Here is a 26,418-nt window from a genome sequence, read left to right on the forward strand (position 1 = left end):
GTTTGCTTTTACACCAGACCCTAGCGTTTTCGTTCTAAAGAGTAATGAAATAACCATTATTCGTCACTGGCAACAATGCGGTCGAGGAATGTGTAGTACCCAAAAGCAAGTCTTTCAAAACGAACAGAGTCGCGTAAAATTTATTTACCTAATTTCTGATGCAGATTCATTCTCCATAATCTATTCTCGTGTCTCTACAAGCCACATATACCTCGCATAGCATGGTCACATAAGAAACTAAATGTTCCTGTTGCCATTCTCGATGTGCATATACGCCTTGAACAAGAACATAATGTGTTTCCTAATTTCTTTTTGTAGTAATATTTAGGTGAGCGAATATCCAGTTCACTTAGAATAAATTCTCTGTAATGAGAGCTAGTTCAGGAAAAAGATTACTTCAGTGAGTTACACAATACTACTGTTATTATTTGGATCTCCGTACTACATATGATTAAATGTCAATTTACGTCAAACCTTGCGCCTGTGCTATATCCAAATTGTGAACAGGTTTTCAAATGTTTTCTCTCAATAAGTTCGTAACATACACAGAAACTTATCAATGTAACCCAAACATCTAGAGTTGGAAATATATAAGATGTCTGGGTTGGAAACGGTGACACGGAGACCACAGCACGGGGCTGTTGATGATAGTGTCTTAGAGCAAACTCTTACTACGTAAGGAGAGTAGTCGAACGTCAGTGTGCAGTGAACTGAGCAGATAGTGATACTTTAAAATGGGTGACACCTCTGATTTCCAAGACGGCAAATTGTTGGCTCTGATTATGGAGTGCGAGCGTCACGAAAGTGGTATGTTAGGAACGTCGTGAGGGACGGTGTCCAAGATGATGACGGCCTACAACATTCACGGCAATATTACATCGGCGAAGAGAAACAGTGGCCGGAAGAAAATCTTTAGTAACAGGTCCTGTCGAGCATTAAAGCGAGTTGTCACCCAGAACCAACATCCTATTACGGTTCAAGTGACGGAGAACTCAAGCAGCATCCCCCATACAACCTGTGTCGACAATCGGTCTGCTGCGAGTTACGTGACACATGCATAGGGAGCCGGATTGCACGAGCGAAGCCGCTGATAAAGAACCGTAATGCTTTAGCACGACGTCAATGGTGCCGCAAACAAGCAACATGGACGACTTGATTACTGGAAGCACGTGATACAGTCGGATGAGCAATGGTTCACCTTATTTCAAACCACGGTCCGTGTTTATGTGTGGTGCACGTGCAAAAACGCGTAAGATACGCAGTGTCTCCGCCTAACCGTGAAACATGAAGAAGAATCTGTGAAGCTGTGAACCGCCAATATCCTGATTTTCAATGGGCCCTTATCCCGATTTTCACATACCGGTCGCGTCACTGCTCGCCATTATGCCACCATTTTAGGGGACGATGTGTATTCTATGGTCTACATGTTGTTTTCGGGTAATGAAGCTATATTCCAGGTTAAAAATACACTCATTCACAGAGCTAGATCTGTTGTGGCGTAATAGAGGAACATCAGATTAAGTTGAACACCTTCTCTGGTCAGCTTAATCCCCGGATCTGAGCATGATTGAGCATCTGTGGTCCGGTTTGGAGGCACAAATCCGGTGCACATCCGTTCCGTGAGAAAGGATGAAGGTGCGTATTCACAACGTCACTGCAAAGAGTACGTACACTTGTGGCGCACCACTTGTTTCCTTTCTCGTTAGTTTTTTTTTTTTTAAGGCCTCGTAGTACCATTCAAAATAAAATTACATTTTTTAGTTTAACATCCCACAATTATGCCCTTTAAGCTCAAGACGACGGATAATTGATGAAAGTGAATGATTTAAAATTGGAACCGGGAATCTAATCCGGAGTCACGTGCACCAAGGGACACGACCAAGTCGCTAGACCAGCCGAGGTGTATGGGGGAGGGGGTTTAGCACAATTTAATTATATTACCGAGGTAAATATAGAAACTTTTTGTGTATTAAAATTCCAAGATTGGGAAAAATGGTCAGAAGCATCCTTTGAGGATAACTGCTTTTCTTTCCTATTTTTGACCCGACTAGTTGTACAACACACCTTACTTGCGATATATCGTTCATTTGTGTTTGCATATTTTCATCATCTTTTTTGAAGTAATGTTGCTCTCCGGGAATAAGATTCTGTAGTAGTTATGGTAATTCCTCAGACACTAAGTTCAGTGAAATCATGTAAATTTCGTGCATCCAATTATTGAGCCTGTATTGACAATTCCGGTTTCCAGATATTATCACTGTTCATTCACTAAATAAAAAGATTTGAGGTTAATAATTCGAAGATTGATCTATAACGTACTTAAATCTGTCTATAATTCTTTTCGTTCCTCAGATTTTTTCTTCTTTAAATCAAAGATTATTTTCGCGAGGGTGAAGGTGATGGCTGTCATGGCAAGGATTGATGTGATGCATATCCTGGTCATAAAGTCTATTTTGAACTAGAAAATTTGCACAACAAATACAATGCAACAATTAGAACGATCTTGCTGAAAGATTCGACCATTGTACTATTTCCTGGGCGCGAAATACTAAACCTATACTAACGATCGCTACCTAACTCAGTATTTAAATTAAAACAGATGACTGTGAGTATACATTTCCTTCATCATAGGTATTCTGCCGTTATTGGCAGGTCAGTTGCCAAAACTCAAAAGCTTCCATCCTCCACGATTTTCAGCTACCCTCCTCTTCTTCCCGTATGATTTTTGTTTTTATACCGTTCATCAATTGTAGCCTCCTTCGCCCATTCCTTTTCTTTCCTACCATCATACTCTTTAGCAAGTCCCTCATAATACAGTTCCTTCTTAGCCAATGTCCCAACCAGTTTCTATTCATGTTTTCAATACTATCTAAAAGTCTTCTTTCCTCCCCCACAATTTCTAACACCCTCTCATTCATTTTCCGCTCGACCCAGCTCATTCTCTTCTTTCTTCTGCACAACCACACTTCGAAAGCTTCCAATCGTTTCTCATCACTTTTACGTACTGTTTATGTGTTTGCCCCATACACTATATTCTACACGAATCATTTTATGAGTCTTCTCAATTCTTTATTCAAGGTCTCACAAAACAGACTTTTCTTCCTCCTAAAGACTTATTTCGCCACTCTTATCATTGCTTTTATTTCACGTTCGTACTTCACACCATCACTAATACTATCTAGGTATCGAAAACTAACCACCTGTTCCATTTTGTTTCCTCTTCTATATTTGACACCGATCGCTTCGTTCCAATCAACATGATTTTTGTCTTTTTAACATTTATTTTCATCCCATATTCTTCGTAGCCCCCCTTGTCACTCATATTCTTAATGACTTTGATTGGCACATTATCTATCCCGGTTGCCTTTCCATTCCTAATCTCGGGCATAGCTTTCCTTAAACCTATCCCGAAGAATACTAAACTCATTATTACCCTCGTGTACTTCATTGTATACTTAAACAACTACGCCACACGGTTTATCCCTATTCTCCTATTCACATGTAAGTCCTTATTTCTCTCGCTGACTACCTTCCTATGCTTATTGTCTACTGTCATTGTAATATCCCCTTGTTTCGTCCAAAATTCCATACTTTTCACCCCCTTGTAAATTTCATCGTATTTGCCAACTCTTTCTAATTCTTCTATGACCTAGCTCTTTTTTCTTTTTTTTTTTTTAATCTTTCCTTGTTCTGTCTGTTTCTTACGTAACTCGTTGTTTTACTTCCTGTACACCTTTTTGCCATCTTCTGTATCAAACAGTTTCCATGCCCTCCTTTCTCTCATTTTCTGCTACATCTATTCTGTAACCCATAGTTTCTTAGCCGTTTTGTGTTCGCAGTAACCAACTACTTCTTCTGCAGCCTGCTATGCAAAGTTTAATTTTCTCCCACCGTCTGTTAGTACCTGCACCTATCTCTTCCTCATTTGAGTATTTTTCTTCGAACTTTTCAACGAGAATAATTCTTACTTATTCGCTTTGCAATTTTTCAATACTCAGCATACATTTTACAGCTGAATATGCACTTTCTTTACCTATCTTCCCCACGCTGTTATTCCCTCGTTATACCCCGGAGATTCGAAGGGGGGGTATTTTACACCAGGAACTATATTTACACCTGCGAAAGACCATTGTACATATGTTCTCTTTCTGCTGTCGGCAAACTACGGAAAAATAGAGTGGTGGTTTCCAGTTGCCTTCCACTCCACAGTATACCAGCCGTTAAAGTCACTCTCACCATGACTGGCACTAATGTTCTAAGTTGCCGTGCCAATCACTATGATTTCCTGCAACTTGGCTACTAAAGAACTGTTGCCTTCGCCCACAACACGCTTCGTCTGGATACTCCATTTAGACCAATTCGGTCGCGATAGCTCTTTTTAGTAGTGAACTACCGCTGACATTGCTCTAAATTTCACTGTAGCAAGCAATCCTCCCCACCCGACACAGAAGTGTCTTCGTAAAGGCGGCGTTTATCGAAGGTTTTTAAATTAAATTTTCAATCTCTTGTAACTTCGTTCATATTTATTCGAAACCCGTCATATCAGGATCATAGTATTAGACACTAATGTACTTCGGATGTGTATTGTCTCTTCTCTCTCATTTGCGTTATTATTGCAGTAGAGACCACCGAGATTTGGATGTCTGTAACACTGTTATGTCCCTAGTTTTCAATACTGAATAATAAATACAACACTAAGTTTTCATTCAACATTTACGAGAGTGGGCTGAAAAGTTTTGCCTGTAATATCCCTCTTACCACGACGAACTCAGAGCGGTACATCAAAACTCTAAAAGAGCTAAAGAATCGACTGACATACATGCAGGCCTGACAATGTAACCTCTCTTCTCCATAACAACACTAGACCGCACAACAGTAACCTGACCACTGACTCAATATTAAAAGCTTGGATACACTGTCCTTCCACACGCTCCCCAAACAGCCCTCATCTTGCACCCATTGTATTTTTCCTAAACTGAAGGAACACCTTAAGGGGACCCACTAATCATCAAATGAGGACGTCCAGCGTGCTGTACAATCGTGTGTCGCTCCGAAGGCAAGGATTACTACCAAGACGCCATGGAAGGATTACTGCACCGTTGGAGGAAGTGCGTGGGAGTGGATGTTTTAACAAGTGAAGCCTAGATACCAAGGCATACATTGTTTATTATTTAATTAAATTATGTTCACTATAACCCAAGATATTAATCAATAAGCTGGCATATTTTATTAGTTTATGAAACGATTAGGTCATTTACACCCCAAGACCAAACTTTCGAAGCACTATCATTTTACAAAGTAATTATATAGGGTGTTTCAAAAAACATCGACAACGATTGGCAGGTAATTCCTGACACCAAAGTAAGACAGAAAGTATTGAATAACCCGGGTGCAGAAATGCTTCTTTTCGGCGCTGACCAACCGAAATATTGTTTAATAAATGCAAAAACAGCAATAATTCGAGAAACAAATTACGGATCGAAGTCGAGTAAAAGGAAAAGTCGTAGATATAGTTGTAGTATATTTAGTCGTAGATACCATTAATGTACAACTGAATGTGGTGCAGGGGAGGCGCAAGGGGGATCCTCAAAGAAACTGCAGAATTCCTGGAGTATATCATTGAAAGTTGAATGGGGAAAATAAACATCAGGTGTGACATTTCAACGAAGAAACATCATAATAATCATACTAGTATACCAACACTTTTAAAATCCGTAAAAAGAGAGACGCACATGTTTGATTCATATGCTTTGGCTCAGTATATAATAGACTTATGGAGGAAAAAACACATCCTTTAATTGTACGACTTATCATTTGCGAAAAATTTTGAAATATTATGTTGCGAGGAAATTCACAGCTCTGTAAGTGTAATTAATAAGAACGTCTTGCAGTTTATGAACAACCCACCAACTTAATTTCTCTTCTCTCTGGTTTTTTTTTTTTTTTTTTTTTTAATCTATTTTTGGTGTGTTTACATACCTGAATTAATGCATAACTGAGGTTCCCATTATACGAAATTTTTACTTTCTCTATTATATATGTTATCTAACTCTCTTTTTCCCTCTTGCTCTTGAAGCTTCCCTAACTGAAGTTTCCTTCATGGTACGTTTCTATCTTTAATGTCCTAATACGTTTGAGATGTCAATGCATTAAGTAAAAAATAAATTTAAGGAGAACGTCAGAAGTGAGACAGGAGGGTGAGTCCCGCCCGCGGTGACGACACTCGTGCAATCAAACATGTTGTATTGCAACATAAGTCAAATAATATAAAACCACTTTTGTTTGAGTATACAAAAATTTGTTACCCACAAAATTTTCTGCCTCACCCCCAAGCTTGCGTCGTCACTGTTAAGAATCCTTCATTAAGTTCCTGTATGAATTTCTTCCGCATTTAAAATACTTTTCATTGAATGTTTAGGTTAAGAAATAGTTATTGTGACTCAATGAAGTAGTCAATACAATTTAGTTAACTGTTGTTGATTAAATAGGTCTTCGAGAATCGATCTTAAAGCGTAAGCTAAATGCTGCACATCGTAATGTAAAACATGTTAATATGATCGGTATCGGATCTAGACATTCTCACATACTGATGTCTAGACCTTATCAGATGTGTATTGAAGTTACCTGTAGTATTTCTAGATGCAGTCCCCTGCCACTACAGTATGTCTTTGCCATCTGGCCTTTAGGTTATTTTCCTTGGCATTTTTCTGTCTCTCCACCATTACAAACTGTCTGAATCGCTTTGTTATCGATGATACGAATCATAATGCTTAAGATTCATGAATCGACTCTACTTGATGTCTTTATACGTTATTCATGCACTTTGTATTTTCTTACAACTAATCAAAAACAGTAGTTCTTAGCCCTTTGAACACTCTGATCTCCTTTTTCCTAGCCCCATACGACCCCTTCTTTATTACAAATGAAAACAATAAAAAAATCTATTAAAAACCTTCGTAATGGCGACCCACCAGGATGTCCATAATCCCTGAAGGGACGCAGACCACCAATTGAGCTTACCGCTTCTGGACAAAGAAAACTACGAATTCTCGATTTTGAGCGTGAGTACTTTTTGTACATTGGTTTATCTATCACACATACCACTTACTCGACCGATATATAAGAGATCCCTCGAGGTTAAGCGGTTAGCGTACGCTTTGGCGTGGGAGACCCAGATTCGATTCTCGGCGGGAGCTCATGTGGTTCGGTTTTCACGTTAAGCTGTAGGTTTACGTCTTATAAAGCCTCACTGCTGAAAGGGGCGTTAAACCCAAAATCAACCGATACATCTATCAGAATTACAGTTATTACTCCGAAGTTCGGCCAGGGTTGCTCAGTGGTAGATTAATTTTACTCACTGGAAATTTGATGGTGATTTTGAAAATGTTGTACAGAACAACATTTTATGGATTCCTAATCCATGAAATACCTGTGAAAAATAATGATGGTCGATTTTAAAAACGTGTAATACTTTACATTCACTTACCAAAGTCGCTGTATCATATTTCTATCGATAACATAAGAACTGCTGTATATATTATTTGAAAGAGCACGCAACCTTTTATTTGATTAAAACATATCGTTAGGTATTTACTGTTACTGTTAGAACTCTACAGAAGGCATAATGCACTTCCATCAACTATCAGGCTCGTTCTGTTTCGTTCAATGTATTGTTTGAAACTGAAGTGAAAGGGAGGCATGAAGGAAAATGTTTAGTATTGAAAGAGTACGTGCCTTTCATTGGAAAGTTATAGGTTCCAACTCCAAAGCTTCCCACCCTATATTTTCAATTCATTTATATAATCTAAAAGCCAGGATGGTTTCTTAATGTAATATATTGACTAGTGATGGACATAAATTTCGATTGTCAGTTCCAATCCAGTTTTGTTTCAAAATCAACTTCTGGTGTTTTTTCACCTCGGTTTTCGACATTCTTTTAAACTAACGTTAGGCTTTCAAACTTTTTTTCTTTTTTTTTTTTTTTTAAAAAAAAGAACTTTTTGCTGTTCAATTACTACAAAATTCACTTGCTCGTTACATTAAGATTTACATTACATTAACATTAAATCCGTGAAACTTGCATAAGTTTTGAATACAACAGAGCCAAAACTTCAAATATTGTATATATATATATATATATATATATATATATATATATATATATATATATATATATATATAAATTCTAATAATACCGAAAACCTGTTTTGTTCAACGTAAGTTTTCTCGAAGGGCGTATCACCTAGGGGGGCCAAGGTGTTAAAAAAATTATGCCAAAAATACAGTATCTCACGATCCCGTAAAAATAGAAAGACGAAACTCGATATATAAACTCCTCATTAAAATAAGGAGACACATGCACCAACGTTTTTGAAAATTTTCAAGGGGGTAGGGGGGACATTTTCTATACAAGTGAGTTTCGTTTCACAGTGTGAGACTACAGCAGACTTCCAAACTATGCAAATTCAATAATCAAACTTGAAGTAGTACATCTACAAATATTGGTTCCAATACAATAATAAAACAAGACAGAACCTGTTCCTTGGACGCTAAATCCATATCAGAAAGCATTACTTACTATCTCTTCTGTAGCGATAGATGTTGAAAATGAAATTGGTTAATTTGAACCATTTTCGGTTTGAATAGAGGTTATCAGAGGAAATGGAAAATATTCTTGGGACATTGAATCGATTGCAAAAACCACTTCTAGATATTTCTTACCGTTTATGTTCTATGAAAATCAATATTGAAACTGGAAGTAGTAGTAAAATTTGAACAACTTCCACTTTCGGTAGAATATTGTGGATTGTGATGGTGCGTTCTCTTAAAAGAATGGAACGATTGTAGAAAATCATTTGTGTCTATCTATTACCATTTTTGTTCTATGACGATAAACGCTGAAACCGGAAATACTTAATTTAAACCCCTTCCGGTTTGAAGAGATGGTTAACAGAGGAGACAGAACTATTCTTGGGATGTTGAGTCAATTCCAAAAATCGCTTCTCGATAGCTCTTACCGTTTTCGCTCTGATACCTGTCAACGGACGAACGGACACAGCCGTTCTATTGGGTGGTCCAAAAGTGTAGAAACACACTATGAAGTGGTAAACGTTCAAAACATAAGAAAAATAACAATGTAAATGGGGATAAGGATGAAGGAAATGTTATGTTTTTATCACATTATTGGCATGGGCTGTGAGGGGTGGGATGGGAAAGGGGTAACATGTAAAAATAATCATGTACACTTATTGTAAACGTGCTACTTGCATATTCTTTGTGGCACGGTAATGAAAAAAAAAAAAAAAAAAGTGTATATTCATTGGTTTGGGGTAACAAACTTCACTCAGCAGCATGCGGATAAACTGGCTCTTTCAATACAATGGACTTTTTCCACTTTATTTTATTTTTTTATTTATTTACTAGCATCGATTACCCATTTTGCTGGGTTGAAACAAAAATTTTAAATGCATAACTCCTCATCTCATGTGTTTGGTACCCGTGAAATATGCTATTTTTGTTTTTAGTGGCATGGATTTAAACGGAATAGGAAGTGTCACTGTTCATCTCAGCGACCCCTGAAACTATAGCTTCGACACTAATATCGGTCACTTTCGATCATTTTAAAATATCTTCACTCCTCCCCTCTCCTAAAGTGCACCGTCAAAATGATGTGACAAAAAAAAACATACCAGGTTCGAACCTCATCTATGCTGAAAATTTGAAATTAGCCGGGAGGTTCATGAGTTGAGTTGAGTTGAGTTGAGTTGATTTTGAGTTTAACGCCTCTTTCAGCAGCGAGACTATATGAGACGGGACCTACCGATTACCATGGAATTCGAACGACATGAGCTCCCGCCGGGAATCGAACCCGGGTCTCCCACGCCAAAGGCCCGTGCGCTATCCGTTTAGTCACGGAGCTCGGGGTGGTTCATGAGTAATTAAGTCACAAACATTGTCACTTTCATTTTTATATATACTGATTTTTATATTATATCTTCCCTCCTCCCCCTGCCCTAATTCTACCGTGAGAGTGAAATGATAGAAACCATCCTAGACCTGAACATCATCTGTGTTGAAAATTTGATCGAGATCGGTCGGGTGATTAAGAGTCACAAACATGGTCACTTTCAATTTTTCAATATCGATTAATGAGCTATAAAATACTTTAGAAGGAACTGATTAGAGAGAACACTTCACTTTGCTTACGCGTCGATTCTAACTAGTCAAAATTTGCGAATGAATTTTGTCTATTACTTAAAATAATGACCGCCACGTTTGTACGTCATCCTTCGATTGAGGGAAACTGTATGCTTCGCTCAGTGGGAAAACGACTTACAGGAAGTAATGATGCTATTTTTTCAAGTGGGTAGAATATTGCTAATAAAACGAAGATTATAAAAAAGATTAGTAGCAAACCATCTATCAATTTATTTATTTCCAACTATTTGAATATACTTGAGTATCTAAGAACAGTGTTGTAGAGTACTAATTTTGTAAGATCTTACAACAAAGTATCCAACATATATTACTGAAGTGTTACTCAGTTATAAAGTCAATGCATTGAATTTAGTGAACAACTTATATATGGGACTAATGCTACTTTATGTAACAGTACGTCACAATCAGTACGCCTATGAACATACGAAGTTTTGTAGTTCTTTTAAGTCATAATGTATACTACAAGTATAAGTACAGAAAGGCATTGGTGGTGGTAATTTTATTTAGTTCATTTACGTAAACAGGCTATTTTTTTAGCAGTCTGAGTAAATGCAGTAATTAACGTTCTAATGTATGTCACCAAGTGCCTTACGAACCGAATCTTATCTACAGTTAAGAAAAATATCTTAACTATATATAAAACTGCATGAGCTGACATAAATTATTGAGCACTTCCTGTAGGGCTACAATCACTAAATTTGGCATGATTGTAGCTTTTCGGAACTAACCGACAGGAAAATTGCCAAAAGTTAATATTTTTAGTTTTTAGGGGGTCTAAAGAGGGGATGAAAACTTTCCCCACGTTATTTAAATGGGACCTTTTTCGGATCTATAATCTCATGTTTTAGGTACTTAGAATTAAAATAAAAACTTGAAATTCCGTATGCTTGTACGTTTTCGTTAGCGGTACCTAAGCGAATCATCAGAAATAAAAATTTCCGACCGTAGAGTTGTTTTATGGGGAACCGAAAAATCTTTCCCATGTTATTTATATGGGACGTCTTCTACACCCCAAAATGTTTAGGCACTTCCGGCAGGATTAGAACGATGAAATTTGACATGATTGTAGCCTTTCAGGATTAACCAACAGGAAAATTGCCAAAAGTGAATATTTTTATTTTTTTAGGGGTCAAAAGGGGGATGAAGAAATTCCCATGCTATTTAAATGGACGTTTCCTTGGGACACAAAATCTTATCTTTTAGATAGTTGAAACAGGAAAAGAAACAATATAATTATGGGTTCAAGGGGTGCGAGGCCGTAGGTCGAACAAAGACTGTGTCTGGGGGCAAAGTCCCCGAACGGACAGATTCAGGAAATATGAAGAGCAAGTTCACCAAATTTACTGTTGATGCAAAGGGCGATAGATAAGAAATGCGAGGCCGTAGGCCCAGCAGACTTGGGGGTCTGGGGGCAAAGCCGCCAGCTAGCCAAAGGCTAGTCCATGGTATAAAAGCACGGCGATTTAATGGTAGACTACTAATTCCCGGTGTGAAAGTTTGTCGTGGGGGTCAGCATTCAGGGGAGCGGGTGAGCCCAAGGAACCCCGGAGGAAAAAAAGTTCCCAAGTAAAAATAATCCAAACTGTAATAGCTGATTGCTAAATTAAATGAAATATCCAGTTTCACTTTTCTGTTCATGCCCTGTAGGCTACAACAGACAGATGATTAATGAAAGTGAATGATTACAAAATAGTTGGTGGAATGACCATGCGAGAAAATGTGCAAACCGTGAGAAACTATGGACACGATATTGTTAACCACAAATTCGCATGGCCTGGGATTGAACTAGGGATCCTCGAGCAGAAGCGAGAGCTCTACCACTAAGTCACTAAGCCTCCTCATTGCTGAGTGAGTATGAACGTTTGTGATATGGCATGACGAGTAATATGCACAATATTTTGTTCTAGCAGTGGAGCAATATATGAGAAACTAACCTAAACTAACAGAACTTAGACAAAGGACTAAACTCTTCAAATATTTACTTTTATCAATATATATGTATCTTTTTTTTTTTTTTTTTTCTTGCAAACATCAGACAACGTACGAAACGCAATACTTTCACAGTATAATCGTTCACAAGGGTGCCATTATATACCAAACATTACTCACATTTAAAGCTGACGAGGAAAAAAAAATAGGTTTGTATGTTAGGAACACTATTTCCTGTGAGGTTGTTGGAAAGAAAAAGTTAATGTTTCAAAATAATAACACATTCAGTACATAATGAATTTCTGATAATATTCCTCTTGTTCAGTGCTCAAAAAATCCTTGCCACCAGGTCGAATGACGACTGGAAATACGGGTCTGGCAGCAAGACAATTTAAATCAAAAATATGTACGCCCACATATTAAATTAGATTTGTATTCTTATGGCACCTAATTCTGAGGACTAGCGTCTAGGCGAGAAGAAAAATTTTCGAGCACTGCTCTTGTTCATGCTCTTTCGACAGCCTAAGCATCTAAACTACTAGCCTGCCTCCGCTCCTCTCGCTCTTTTAGGTCCAAACTACCACGGTGGTCACGAAAGCATTTCCCTTATGGAAATGTAGTAAAAATAGTAAAGAGCTAATTAATATAACACGAGTTCTTGTAGCACTAACGCACGAACATTCGCAAAATAAAATCACAGTTATAACAATGGTGTGTGGTAATTAATTGCTAATATGTACGGTAAATGGTAGAAACATGTAAGGGATGTAATAGGATGCGAAATTGTGTAAAGGCATTTAGAACTTTTTTGGTACAGAAAGTGCTATATTTATAGCCGTAGTAAAATTAGCATAAAATTTCACTAAATTTATAATGTATATACAGACAAATTTTCAATGTGTACAGTCAGTAGTGAGAGAAGTATACAGTGCGTTCCACGAATAACACTAAGGCCCGTCTCCTGAGAAATAATAATAATAATAATAATAAGGGAGATAGAAACATGAAACTTTTGTAACCTTCAAGGGACATAAAAGACAACATTATGCTGGTAAGCAAAATCCACCATGAAGGAGGCTCAAGGGGGTTACGAGCGGTAACTCCAAAATTTTAAATAGCAACCCCCATCGTGTGGTACATCGTTTGAAAGGTAATCACATGTAGAAACTAGTTCTAGAAACTGCGTGTCGCTAGCATGTCACTAGCCAACATGGCGGCCATTTGTAAAGTACGGTCGAAGAAACGTTGCAAAGCTGTAAGCAGAGAGAAATGTGGTACCGTTTGGGACATACAACATTAATGCAGGAGATGCTCGACGGAAAAACAGGCAGAATCTCTCCAAATTCTTGCATATTCTCTTCCAGTGTCTCTACAATCAACGATACAATCAAGTCTTGCAGCATCGCCAGGTACTTCTCACTTGTTAATATTCCATCGATGAAGAGGAGCCCGATTATGTGATTACCGAAAAAACAGCCCGGACATTCAGCGATTGTTGGTGTTGCGTATTACCTTCATGAAATACATGAGGATTTGTGTCACACCAGTATAGGTAGTTATGCCTGTTGACCTTGCCATTCGACTAAAACGTACTTGCATCGCACGCGTTTGTCAGAACAATGGTACCACGCGCCAATGCCTCACACATCTGTTCACAAAACTCGATACGCATATCGGGATCACGTTCACTTAACTCCTATACCATACGCAGTTTGTATGTATGCATTTTTTTTTAAAGATCTTATGTGTCGTTGTGTATGACATACCGCACATTTGAGCCACCGTTGTTATAGACTGTTGAGGATGCACAGTCAGCTCCGCCAACACTTGTATCTGTGTCTTCTCCGTAGCAACACTAGGGTTTCGAGGCTTTGGCGCATTGGTCATACTGCCTGTCGTAAAGAATTTGAGTAATAAATGGCGTACAGAAGAAACACTAATCGAGTTGCGCACGTTTTGTTCACTGAACAACCGTGCTGTTGCACTGTACGAACGATTTGTAGCACCAAAGAGTAACACAATTTCAATTCTCTGTTCAAGAGAGTGCATTATGTCTGCAATGTAAGAGGGTCAAATCCACCAGCACAAACACATGTGCACGGCCTTCAGACCTACTGCTCCGGGTAGTAATGTAGCGCACTGTTGGTCGGAAAACCATATCTGATAGTGGTGCACGAGTAAGCAGAGTGACTTTGCTCAAGTACGTGTGACCAACAACAGAACACAAAGGCAACTTGTCCTCATGAGCTACATCTCCTCGCCCGCAAGAGTAGCAGTTTGATAGTAGCGCATTGATAACGCGTGTGTTTAGTACACGTGCTGTCCGGGATTCGAGCCTCGGAGGGTTATTTTTTCGTTAATATCTTTCTCTCTCTCTCTCTCTCTCTCTCTCTCTTTTTCTCTCTTTTTTTCAGTTCAATTTGCATGTTTTGTATTTTTTTTTCAATACTGTTACAGTGCTAAACGTTTGGTACGTGTATTACGCGTTCGTTCCAAACTAGACCTACGTTCTACTTTAGAGTTGGTTGTGAATACGGCCTGGTATTTACACGTGATTACCTTTCAAACGATGTACCACACAATGGAGGTTGCTATTTAAACTTTTGTAGTTACTCCCCGTAACCCTCTTGAGGGATTCTCCTTATCAGCATAATGTTGTCTTTTATGTCCCTTGAAGGATACAAAAGTTTCATGTTTCTATCTTCCGTGCTTTTTCAGGAGACGGGCCTTAGTGTTATTCGTGGAATGCACTGTATAAGCGCTAACAGAACATGAACTTTAAATACTGGAAGACAAGTTTTGAAAATAAAAATAAAAGCTACATTTATCAGGCTGAAATATGGTGGCCTGAATCTGCTTAATGTGCGTGTAATTTACTTTTAATTTGAACTGATGTAGTAGTTAGACACTCAATGTTTCTAGTCTAAAATAATAATATAACCATGCTCGTATGTACCTAAAATATTTGTAATAATAGAACATCACAAATGATATTTAGTATACTTTAAATTTGGAAAATAGCGTTAGCGGTTCGTCAGGTGAGACATGTGGGGCCTGACATCTATATTTTTGAGCAAAACTAAATTTTATTTTTTATTTATTTATTTATTTCTAATAAAATTCATATTAAGTCAACATTTCTGTGTAATTTTTGAAATAAAACTTATTTCAAATTATTAATTGTATAACACGAAACAGACTTCTTAAAATTCATTTACTCAAGTGTAAAAAATGTTTGTAAAACATTACAGCATTTAATGGCAAAAGCGAAAATTTATATTCTTTGGCATGATAATTTGAGTTTTAAAAATTCCAATCCTGTATTGAGGCCTGAAACAGATTTAGCCTCCTCAGCAGCGAAGCACTGTTGACAACGCAAACACCCCTCATCCACTCTGAAAGGGGTGAGGGGTTAACCAAAGAGCAATAGTCTTGGGTTAGAAATTACTCCAATGTTCGGTGTTTCAAGGGAGGCAAGTTGAAAATGGGCCTGCCTACGCGCACTGCACATGATTGAACCAGAGAGTGATACTTGCCATACTCTCCGCTGTTCATCATATAAGGGCATGCAGTGTAGCAAATTGAATAAATTTAAACGTAAGCGTTGATTATATAGAAATAAACAATTACGTATGCTATTTCCTTCACATTAACACCATTTTAAACTTTTAGAATGTTTTACTGAGGAAGTATAATATCTCCTTTGAAGGGAATTATCTGTTTTTTTCAAAATATATACTGGTCTATACTTAATTTCTAGTAAACATGCTAAAAACGTTGACGAAAAGGAAGAAAAAAAAACTATAACAATTATGGCAATACTGTGAAACATTTTTGTCTTAAGAGCGCGAAAGTCGACGGATAGATCGGGTGTAATATCGTGATTTTCTGCATGTTTTACCTTGTTTTCAAGCGATATTGTGCATTTCTAAAATATTAATGTGTGAGGTATATTTTGTAAGTTTGTGACAGTGTGTTAGCACATTGGACTTGTGCTGAATTAATGTATGCATGATTTGTGTGATTACAAGATATGAAACACAAAAGGATCGTTGCATCGATCTTTTGTAAAAGTAAGGTTAAGTTCGTGCTTTAATATTTATCTTAGAAATTCAACGCGCAACTTATTTCTGTGTGTTTAGTATATATGTTTTCTCTATTTTATATATAGGATATACATTTTCTTCTAGGTAAGGGAGGAAGCAACAGTAATCACTGGCGCAAATCCCGAGGGGATGAAGGGGAAATGTCCCCCCAGTAATCCGATTTGAAATGTGTTTTTGGTTGAGAAATGTGATGATTTGTTTCCGATTGCCATAAAGGAAAGTAAAATGAAATTGATGCCCCCCCCCAGAATAAGCCTCAAATCTGCCCACCTCTCAATGTTGAAGACAACTCTGCTCCCCTGATTCTTCACAGTATTGTTTTTCAACTTCATAACTATTTTAAAGATCGCTTAAAAAAAAAAAAAAAGATTATGGGCGGTACGGTTTTACCCGTCCCCCCCCCCCCAATGTTGGAAACAAATTTGCGCCTATGACAGTGATTCAACGTTGAAGAATAAGAAAAAAAAAAGATTCTAACCCTTACGATCGTTATCTTAAAAGCAATGTTAATTTTTTAACAAAATACAGGAGATATAGATAAAGAATGAAGCTTCGTTTTCTGCACATATAACATTGATAGTGGCGTCAATAACGCTTCTACAACGTGGGAAATCTCGACTTTATGTCAGTGTGGTAATTGAAGGGGAGAAAGGGGGAAATTCCCAGGCACCTCTGAACATTTCCCCGGAACCTTGTTTTTTTTTTGTGCTTTCTAGGGGGGGGGGGACTTGGTAATGACCCCAACCTTCATGTGTAATTATAAAAATTAAATTTATATACAAATAAAAATCATCAGTTTTTCAAATTACTAATAAGGAATCTGTGTCGGAATAGAATCTACTCCGAGAAATTTTAGTACAGTGCAATGGCGTATTTAGGGGGAGGGTTATCGGGCTCAAGCTCCTCCCGAAATTTTTTTTTTCATTCCACGTAGGACTACAACATTAATCCTTCTCACCATTTCTAAGAATTTCATTGACTTTCCATTTTCTTATGCTCTTTGTTCACAAATAATACTGCATTTGTCCAATTCCATTCCATGTAAGAACTTTTTTTTTTTTAATCATTCGACCACTCTACTCTTCTGTTTCTTTTTCTTGGTTGTTACTTTCTTTCGTTTTCTCCTATCATAGTTTTGACCGTTGTTGGTTGTGATTTGAGTCGGCCGTCGTCAGTAACATCAAAACTATGAGAAGCTGATAAGCCAAACTGATGTTCCACACCAACTTGCACGGATATCGGCATAACGGAACTTTAATTATTATAGCAAAGGAATATTTACATCGTTTAGTTATAAAGAAAAGTAAATGTCTGAATAAAAGAGAATCAAGAGAGGGGAAATACGTAGCCCGGGAAATTCGGTACGTCAAGAAGATGCTTCCTGTTTCTTCTATGAATAGAATAAAATGTTTGATTGTTAATTCTTTATGTGTATTATAATCACATAAGATTCACCAGTCTACAATTCTTGCCACTAAAACTGCAATCTGTATATTTCAGCTTCAACTTGTCTCAACATTTTCTTTCAGGTAAAAACTTACACAGATAAAACTGAATATTTCCAATTTTTTTCTAAATTGAAATCAGTTAAGTTAAAATGAGATTACAAATCTTCAACGTGTGTTTGTAGGAGAGTCATTTCGGATTTGCATGGGGGGGAGGAGTAAGATCCTCCACCGACATACGAGTTTCACGTTTTTTCTTAGCACAGAATTAGTAGACAATTGATTAAAATATTAATTCTCAAACTCAGGTGGGCAATTGCTCCTTTCTTCCCCGTATTGTGCATAGCCCTCCCCGAAACAAAATCCTAAATACGCCATTGGTACAGTGAGTTATCGGAAACGCTGAAAAGTAACATCTCTCGAACAGTGAACAGATTGAGGTGTGTTTCAGTCTCTCAGGTTTAGTTCTATGTTTCGTTGGAAGCGTCAACAAATAGAGATGCAAGGGCTCGAAAAAAAAAAGGCTTTTTTGGAAAAAAAAACTCGGTTTTTTCTGCTTCGCTTTTTTATTGGAAAATTTTGGGCTTTTTTCAAAATTCTGCTTTAAATTGATAAATCAGATTTTGTTTCGCTTCTCTATAACACAAAAAGTCATTTAATTAGTGGTTGATGTCGATAATAATATAAAACTTCGAAAATAAACCATGAATTTCGAAAAGATATTTCAAACAGTTTTACTTCTCAACATATTTACATTATGAATTCCAAAGGATTAACCAATGTATATAATAAGATTTTTTTAACCTCCTACATACAAAAGTAAGCAGGGTTGGCAAGAACCGTGGTTGTTTTTGAAAATGCCAAAACCCCGTTTTTTGGGGGGGGGGGTTAAACTAGGTTTTTTGGTTTCAACAAGGCTTTTTTGGGTTTAGATATTTTGCTTTATGTATTTATATTACATATTGACAGAAAGAAGTTTGTTTCACCTTGGTGTTATTATGCAACAATCTGGGACACCCTGATTAAAAGGTGAAAAGGAAATAAAACTAATGCAGATAGTTTGATGTGGGGAAACGTCACCATGAATTTCACACGATTCGCATTTTTCGTTCTTTTTAATTTTTTGGTTTAAACCAGTTGTTTATTAAAAAAACAGCTGGTGTAAACCAGCCAACCCTAAAAGTAAATACTTATTTTTAAAAAATACATAAATAACTAGCAAAATTCTATGTAATATTTTTCAAAATATTCCATACCCTCTTTTTGGAACAATAAAATTAAAATAAAACATAAGAAAAATACTTACATTTATATGATATACTTAAAGGCTGCATATCTAGAGCTTTTGGTTTTGTATATTCTTGAAATTCTACAGTTTTATATAACCACCATCACGGTTTACTCAGTCCTCAAGTTTTCCGAATTTTTAACAAGAGGGATTCAACATATGAAGAGTATGAGGCAAGAACATGGTAACCCACAATTTTACTATTTTAAGAAATTAGAGATTTTCTGCTGCACAATCCATTTTGAAAATCGGAAAGTAATTTTTCACATAGGACTATACATAAAGGATTAAACGAAGCGGTATGCGTTGCTGTCTATTTGGTGCTGCATAACTCAGCAATTGAAAATTTGTTAGTTATCATGTTCTTGGCTCACACCCTTCATTTCATTATGAAACTCTCCTCACCCCACCCCACCTCAAAAAAGGACTACGGAATATATTTAACTTAAGATAAATACAACTGCACAACAAACATGACTGAGTGGAGCTTTTGCGCTTCTATCGGGAAGTCGGGGATTCAACTCAGCATTCGATCATTCTGACAAAGCTTTTCATCATTCCATCTGTGAAGTAGAAATAGTGCGTGTACTGTGAGTTGGCCGACTTCCTTTCCTATTGTTTTTAAATCGTTATTATTACTAATTACCAGCAGTGACGGTTTTGCGAAGGTTAGGAGGGCGGTCTTTCAGACTGAAGCCTGTTTCCCAAAATTACTTAATGTCTAAAACAAAGAAATATCTATTAGTCATGCCTTTACTCATAAACTTTAAGCTCCCGTCAAATAAAAATTACGAATGTTTAGAAAAACTAAACATCAGTAAGAAAAAAAAAAAAAAAACTCCCAAAATACTTTTCTAAATCCGCCACTGATTCTCAGTATAAAATGATCTTCAATGAGGTTGTATCCTTAAGATTATCGCTAAACATATAAACGAAACGAAATATTAGTTATGCCTGTACTCATAAACTTCAAGCTCCTCCCAAATAAAATTAGGACATTTTAGAAAACGAAACAATCAGAGAAATCCCTCCCAAAGTGCTTTTCTAAATCTACTACTGATTATTTGTGTAAATTGGTATTCAAGATTGTATCCGGAAAATTATTGCTAAATCACTGTACAGCTACAGTATAACAGAAATGTGGAAGTACGGTTTGACAGATATATTGAAAAACGTACGCTTTGACGGATATATAGAAAAACGTAAATTTAACTTTTGCGCTAGAAGCTAGAGTACTAAGCTCTTAGAAATGAAACACGGATGACAAATTAAAATGATCTAGAGAAGAAAAAAAAAAGTCGATAAGTCAAAAGTTAAAATAAAGTTAAATAGCCTCTAAAATTGCCCTCAAAAATTGCCTAGATTCTTCACGTTAGCTTTAATTCGTAAAACATGTGCTCCATCCATCTTGCTGGTGAATTTTAGAGCGAAATATGGCATTTAGGACATGGAATTCATATCTAACTATAGAATATACTATAAGAAAGCTATTTAGATAGAAAAATCATGAAAATGAAAAAAGCCAAAATTTCCAAAATTCTCGTTTTTTTTCCCAAAAAAGCCGGCTTTTTATGTGAAAAAAAAACCATCGATTCAAAAAAGCCGGCTTTTTTGCATCTCTATCAACAAATATCTAGTTTATTTTATTTTATTTTTTTATTTTTATTTATTTATTTATTTATTTTTGTATAATACATCTCTTTTAGACTAGAAGGTTAACTACTTTGAATGACTATTTATAATAATTGAGGTTATGCATATTTGTAACTTAAATTTAACGTGGTGTTCTAGTGATTACACAAAAGGATGGTGTAAAGTTTTTTCTTATTTTGAAGATTGTATAATAAAGTGAAAAAAGTCCAATAATAATAATAATAATAATAATAATAATAATAATAATAATAATAATAATATAAAGGTTAGTGGTAGCCCAAGCCATCAAACCTGTATACGCTACTGTTGCAAAAGTGCAAGTATATTTTTGGCCCACACTAACTTCGCCCACCTTAAAGTGCTTCAATTTCCACACTGCTTTATGTCTCCCTCAAGTGATTGGTTTCACAATATGCTTATTTGTTTACTAGCATCTCGAAACTCAGGGAAAATCCTGCAACGGGGGGGGGAGGGGGCAAAGACAGTTTCATCGCCACTGAACATTACGAACCGTTTTTCTGTGCCTAATCTATGTATTTAGCCACGAGCCGCCTCTGCAGAATAGTCCTATTAGCATGTTATTTTAACATACAAATAATGTTCTACCTATTTTGTCACTTTACGTTTACTGTTCCAATAAATTCATTTGTAGTCTACTGTAAGAAAATGCAATAAAAGCGTTCCCTGAAACTTCCAATGTAACTCAGAGAGAGAACCCGGTATGTAACGTCACGCTACATCATCTCGTTTCTGTTTCAGTGACGTATCATTATCGCATTTTAGCGTTTTTTGACGCTTTGTATCTTTGTAATTAAGAAATATTTTTCTAAACTTTTTAGTATGTGCTATATTGAAGACTAGTTCTACACAATTAAATCATTAAATTAAAACATTTGGTCGGAAAGGGAATATCCATTGTAAGTTCAGATTCACATGTCTTTTTACATCAGAGAAACAGCTTGAAGTATTGTACACCAAATAAACCCACACTTCTACTGTTATTTGATATAACTGTAGCTAATAATAATTAGAATATTATTACATAAAGAATTTCTGACACGTTCTTATAACAGCTACCAGGTTATAGAAGTATTTTTTGTGGACGCTCTATATATTTCGTAAAGACAATGATCATTTTTTCGATTTATATTTTATTCTGCGACGCATAAAAGTTCTTTCTTCGGTGGCAATTGCTTCTTTCCCACACAACTGGACAAAGAAGTCTTTCATTGTTTTTTTCATATATATATTTAAAACATTGCTTTTTGGTGAGAAAATTTCAGTGAACTACGTACCATTTCAGTGTTCCTCCCTGATTTATTATTATGCACAGTATATATTCTGCAGTTATTTGGAACTAAATTAAGTGCTTTCTTCAATCATTATGAATATACTAGCTGACCAGATTTTCAAGTGACCAAAGTGACGCCAGTCACATTGGTTTTGCAGTTTCTTGTCTGTACTTTCTCACGCCCGAGTTATCGCAGTGTCTCGTGCATCGTAGCCAGTGGACTAAAATTAACAAATTATTTTCCGTATTCTGTTTGCATGTGCATACAGGTAATCTAACTGAGTGTTTTTAGAATGAACTGCCAACACTTTTCAGTCAACCACTGCAGCTCGTACCTTGAGCTTTGGTGCTCAAGAAGTTTGACTCCGGTATTGTGTGCAGCCACCACGCACGTTGCGTCGGGAATTAAGTATGATTTTGTGTTAAGGGGCATAAGCTATTAGCCGGTGAAGGACGTTTTCTTACGGCTAGCCCCAACTAGTGAAGTCCCAGGTCCATAAACCTTGTGCGCCAAAAAGTTATACACGTGTCCTCCAACATCAACATTCTACTTTGGAGATATTTTTTTTTATTTTTTTTTATTTGCTGAAAACGCATCTTAACTCTTCAGGATCGTTTGGCGCAGCAACTGGATTTCTACGCGGGATTTTCTCGGCAACTATTCCCCCAGTGCTAATCCCCTAAGTGCGTCAAGGTGTGAGAGAAGCATCTGCAGTGACATCTGAATTATAATCTCATATATATATATATATATATATATATATATATAAAGGGCTACAGCGTATTAAAAAGGCAAAGTGCGATTTTAGTGATGAAAGTTATTATACATATTTTGTGTTAACTGTTGTGTTCATTCCTCTTCGTTATTTTTTTTTATATATTAGTATTCTAATAAATAAGTATAGTGTTATTTAATCCAGTGTGTTTTCGTTGTTTGTGTGAATAATGTTGGTGTGCGTTATGGTCTGGATGACCGTCTGATCGTCCGTGAGGTTTTCGGGACGAGACATCCGAACCTCTCGGCGCCTAATGCTCATCTCATCATTGAGACCGACGAGCGATTTGGAAACAATTTGTAACCTCTTCTTGGAGAAGTCCTTCATCGTCCTTTCCAGGTAAGTTCCGGTCAACTGCTCTCTCTCTCTCTCTTTTTTTTTTTTAGCAAAAAAAGAATTAAGTGTTCAGAAAAATTATCTTGAATTACGAACTACAAAATAATTACACACAATTAAAAAGCAGCATTACTCACCGTTACCATATGCCCAATCATCATTTAGCCGATGCCGCACTTTTTGGTAAATGGCACTCATTGTCTTCATGTTGGACTTCCTCCACTGGCGACCTAGATATTTTGTCTGCATTTTTAAGAGTTTTAGAACATATAGCTGCATCATTGCATGCCGTACTTTTAATGTTCTCTTAAGTATTGGAGCTGACTTGAACACAACCAACATCTAAAAAATATGGCAACATCAGAATTCAGGCCACTGTTTCTCAACTATTAAAAGCATTTTAGTTCACAGTTAAATCTTACCAAGTTTCCTCTTGATGTGTTAAAAACTATTCAAATGTTTTCTACTTTATGTTTTACGAATTTCTTAACTGTAATCTAATGTCAAATAATTTTCTCTCTCTGTAGACGAATAAAATACGAGCATTTTATCTGTACTTTACTATAATCGCTTTACCATAGTGACAGATACAACATGAATTCCATTCCCCCTGTAACAACGAAAAATGCACACACTTTCAGAAAGAATTGACACCGAAACATAAATGCTCCTATAATGTGAACAACACTCTCATAATTATATTACATAAGATCAGAATAAAGAAAAGTTAAAAGCAACAATAATAATAGTAAACTTTAAATAATAGTAAACTTTATTTAAGTGCTGAGAACAGAAGTAGAGAACTTTATCATATACTCGTACTTCAATATCACTGTAATGTAGAAAAAGGGATAAATAATAATTAGCTTTAACATGGATGAATAGAAAGGTTAACTGTGCTGTCCACGCTGTATATTTCCTGTTACTTAGTTGCAATAAAATTTTAGCTTTGGTACACTTCTTGTCACAAAACCTAAGTCCGAAAAAAATGACACTAGAACTTTACCAATTCAGCATACAGCAATTTGCTGCCTATACAGGAAAGAACTCTAATTTGAAGTCGCAAACTTAAGAAATGATTTATATTTTAAATCTAAAATGATTTTAAAAAAGAGACATGGAAGTAACGTCGCAAGTACAAATAGTTATAGTTTCGATAACTATCCACCTGTGTTACGTGTATTGTTAACAGTTCTGCTAATTCGAATGTTAAACGACATGCCCTTGCTCATTAATATTCCTAGAATCCAAAACCAAGAGGTATTTATCAAAAATCCACTGAAATCAGCGAGCTACAATAAGCAAGAATATTTGAGAATATTCTATAGTGCAGGAGCCATACTACTGACGACTGTTGCACGGAGGTGTATAGAGAATTTTTCTTCAACACTTATTTCCTATATGTCTAAGAATAGCTTTTAGCTTGGATACGCATTTCTGGTATGGGGAGGTTCCTTCCAATATGGCTGACCAGCCAAAGTGCAACGTTGGTGGAAAATAGCCTATATCTCCGAACTATTGCTTGTAACACAAAATTTCAAAGGAACAAAATTGATCAGCACATTATTTTACATTAAATATGACATTTTTTTTTTTTTTTTTTTTTTTTTTTTTTTTTTTTACATGAATTACATAAAGGTTTGTATTGACAACGAATATAATTTATTTTTTGAAATCATTAATTAAACTTGGTAAGAAAACTAAGTATGTAATATTAATTATTTGATTTTTTTTTATATTTTAGGATTTTAGAAAGCTGCATCTGTAAAAAGACAAATAAAGGTAAAAAAAAAGTACAACTTACTCCAGCATCAAAGCAACAGAGAAAATAAACAGTTTTAAAATATGCGTTATACGTAAGACCCCATTTCATGTCTCCACTGCACAGGAAAATCATGGAACATGCACATCTAAAACTTTAATAACATCTTTGAATCACGTTGGTTTATGCAGTAGGTATGACACTGTTCAAAGAATGAATCATTCTTCTGTAGCAAGAGCTGTAGAACTAACGGTGAACCACCGAGTCAGATTGCCAATACACTTAAACAGAGGTCTTCCGTTTCGAGCAGCTATGGATAACTTTGACCATCAAGAGGATACGAAATCAGGCGTTGGTAGCTCGCATGACACAGTCCTAGTGCAGAATGTACATCATAATACAGTAATTCAGAGCATAGATTTGAATGTTTTACATTTGGTAATCACAACAAAACTGAATGATGTTTTGAGCTGTCTAAAGCTCGTGCCATTTAACAACCCTAAAGAGAGATGATTGATCATAATTTATTCTCCAGTAACTACCTCAGCCAGGAAAACATCAGTTTCAACATTAAAAATAGATTTTACATGGTTAATGGTACGTTTTCATCAAATTATGACTTATCTAATAGTAGTTTCCGAGATAATTGGAGTGCCTTTGTGGAGTGGTTTTAACTTACTTATTACTGAAAAGAAGCTTCCAAAAACTATTTCAGCATCTGTTTCCTTTCTTTCTTTTCCAGTCACCAATCAATTATCTAGACAAAACCATAGTAAATTATGAGGATCTTTTCATACAGGAAAATCAAGAGAGTGGAATTCTGTGGAATGACGAAGGAATATACCATTTAGCCAAGGAACTACATTTGCAGTTCCTTGATAAGTTTGAAAATGCCTTCTTTATATATATAAACTTGGTTCATTTCATACAACTAAAATCATAATAAGCTGTCTTGGGCTATATATCAAAGATAGCGAATCTTTTAAGCATTAGTGGAGACTAAAATATTTGGTCCTAAAGTGATCGAAAGTGCATTACAAGGTAATTATTATTGTAGAGGAGCTCGTGGCATGAACATAATAGCAGAAGCTGTACAACGAATCCAGTTTCAACAGTTTTTCATGAAATCTGAAATTGAGAAGTACCAGCACTCTTTGATCAACTCACAATTCTGAAAACTTTGTGCAAAAATAAGGATTGTATTAATGCGAAGAAGAAAACTGAACATGTGAGTGGTCTTCTACACGACTTCCATGACTTCCTTACCTTGTTCAAACGTAAGGACGAATAAAAGTCCAAACGTTTCGTTATTGTAACATTTCTTCTAAATACATTATTCCCTATAATGAGAAACATCATTAGAACTGATAGAGAGGGAAACTGGGATCTCTATTTATGTACATTCGGCAGAGCCTTGCCTTTGGTAAAGTCAGTTATCCAAGAAGGCTCAGTTTACTATGAAGACTGTTTGAAACTTCTTTAAAAGAATCTTCCTGATATAGTCGAGTCTTTAAAAAGAATCGAATTTGTTATTCAGCATGAAGAAAGAAAGTTCAGCAGTGTAGGTTGAATCAGGGCTTGGAGATGTGCTACAACCAACCAGTTAAAGAGGAG

General features: G+C 36.3%; 1 protein-coding gene across 3 annotated transcripts in view; it reads right to left on the bottom strand.

The window, feature by feature from the left end:
• Window positions 1-26,418, bottom strand: part of Strip (striatin interacting protein) — a 239,683-nt gene that overhangs the window by 64,589 nt on the left and 148,676 nt on the right. For all 3 annotated transcript variants that reach the window (XM_081762663.1, XM_081762661.1, XM_081762662.1), the window contains exon 14: window positions 23,180-23,384. In XM_081762663.1, the coding sequence (XP_081618789.1) occupies window positions 23,180-23,384 (205 nt within the window). The remainder of the gene's footprint in view (window positions 1-23,179; window positions 23,385-26,418) is intronic.

The sequence above is a fragment of the Thermobia domestica genome, chromosome 6 (genome assembly GCF_964235325.1).
Source record: "Thermobia domestica chromosome 6, izTheDome1.hap1.1, whole genome shotgun sequence".
Lineage (NCBI taxonomy): Eukaryota > Metazoa > Arthropoda > Insecta > Zygentoma > Lepismatidae > Thermobia > Thermobia domestica.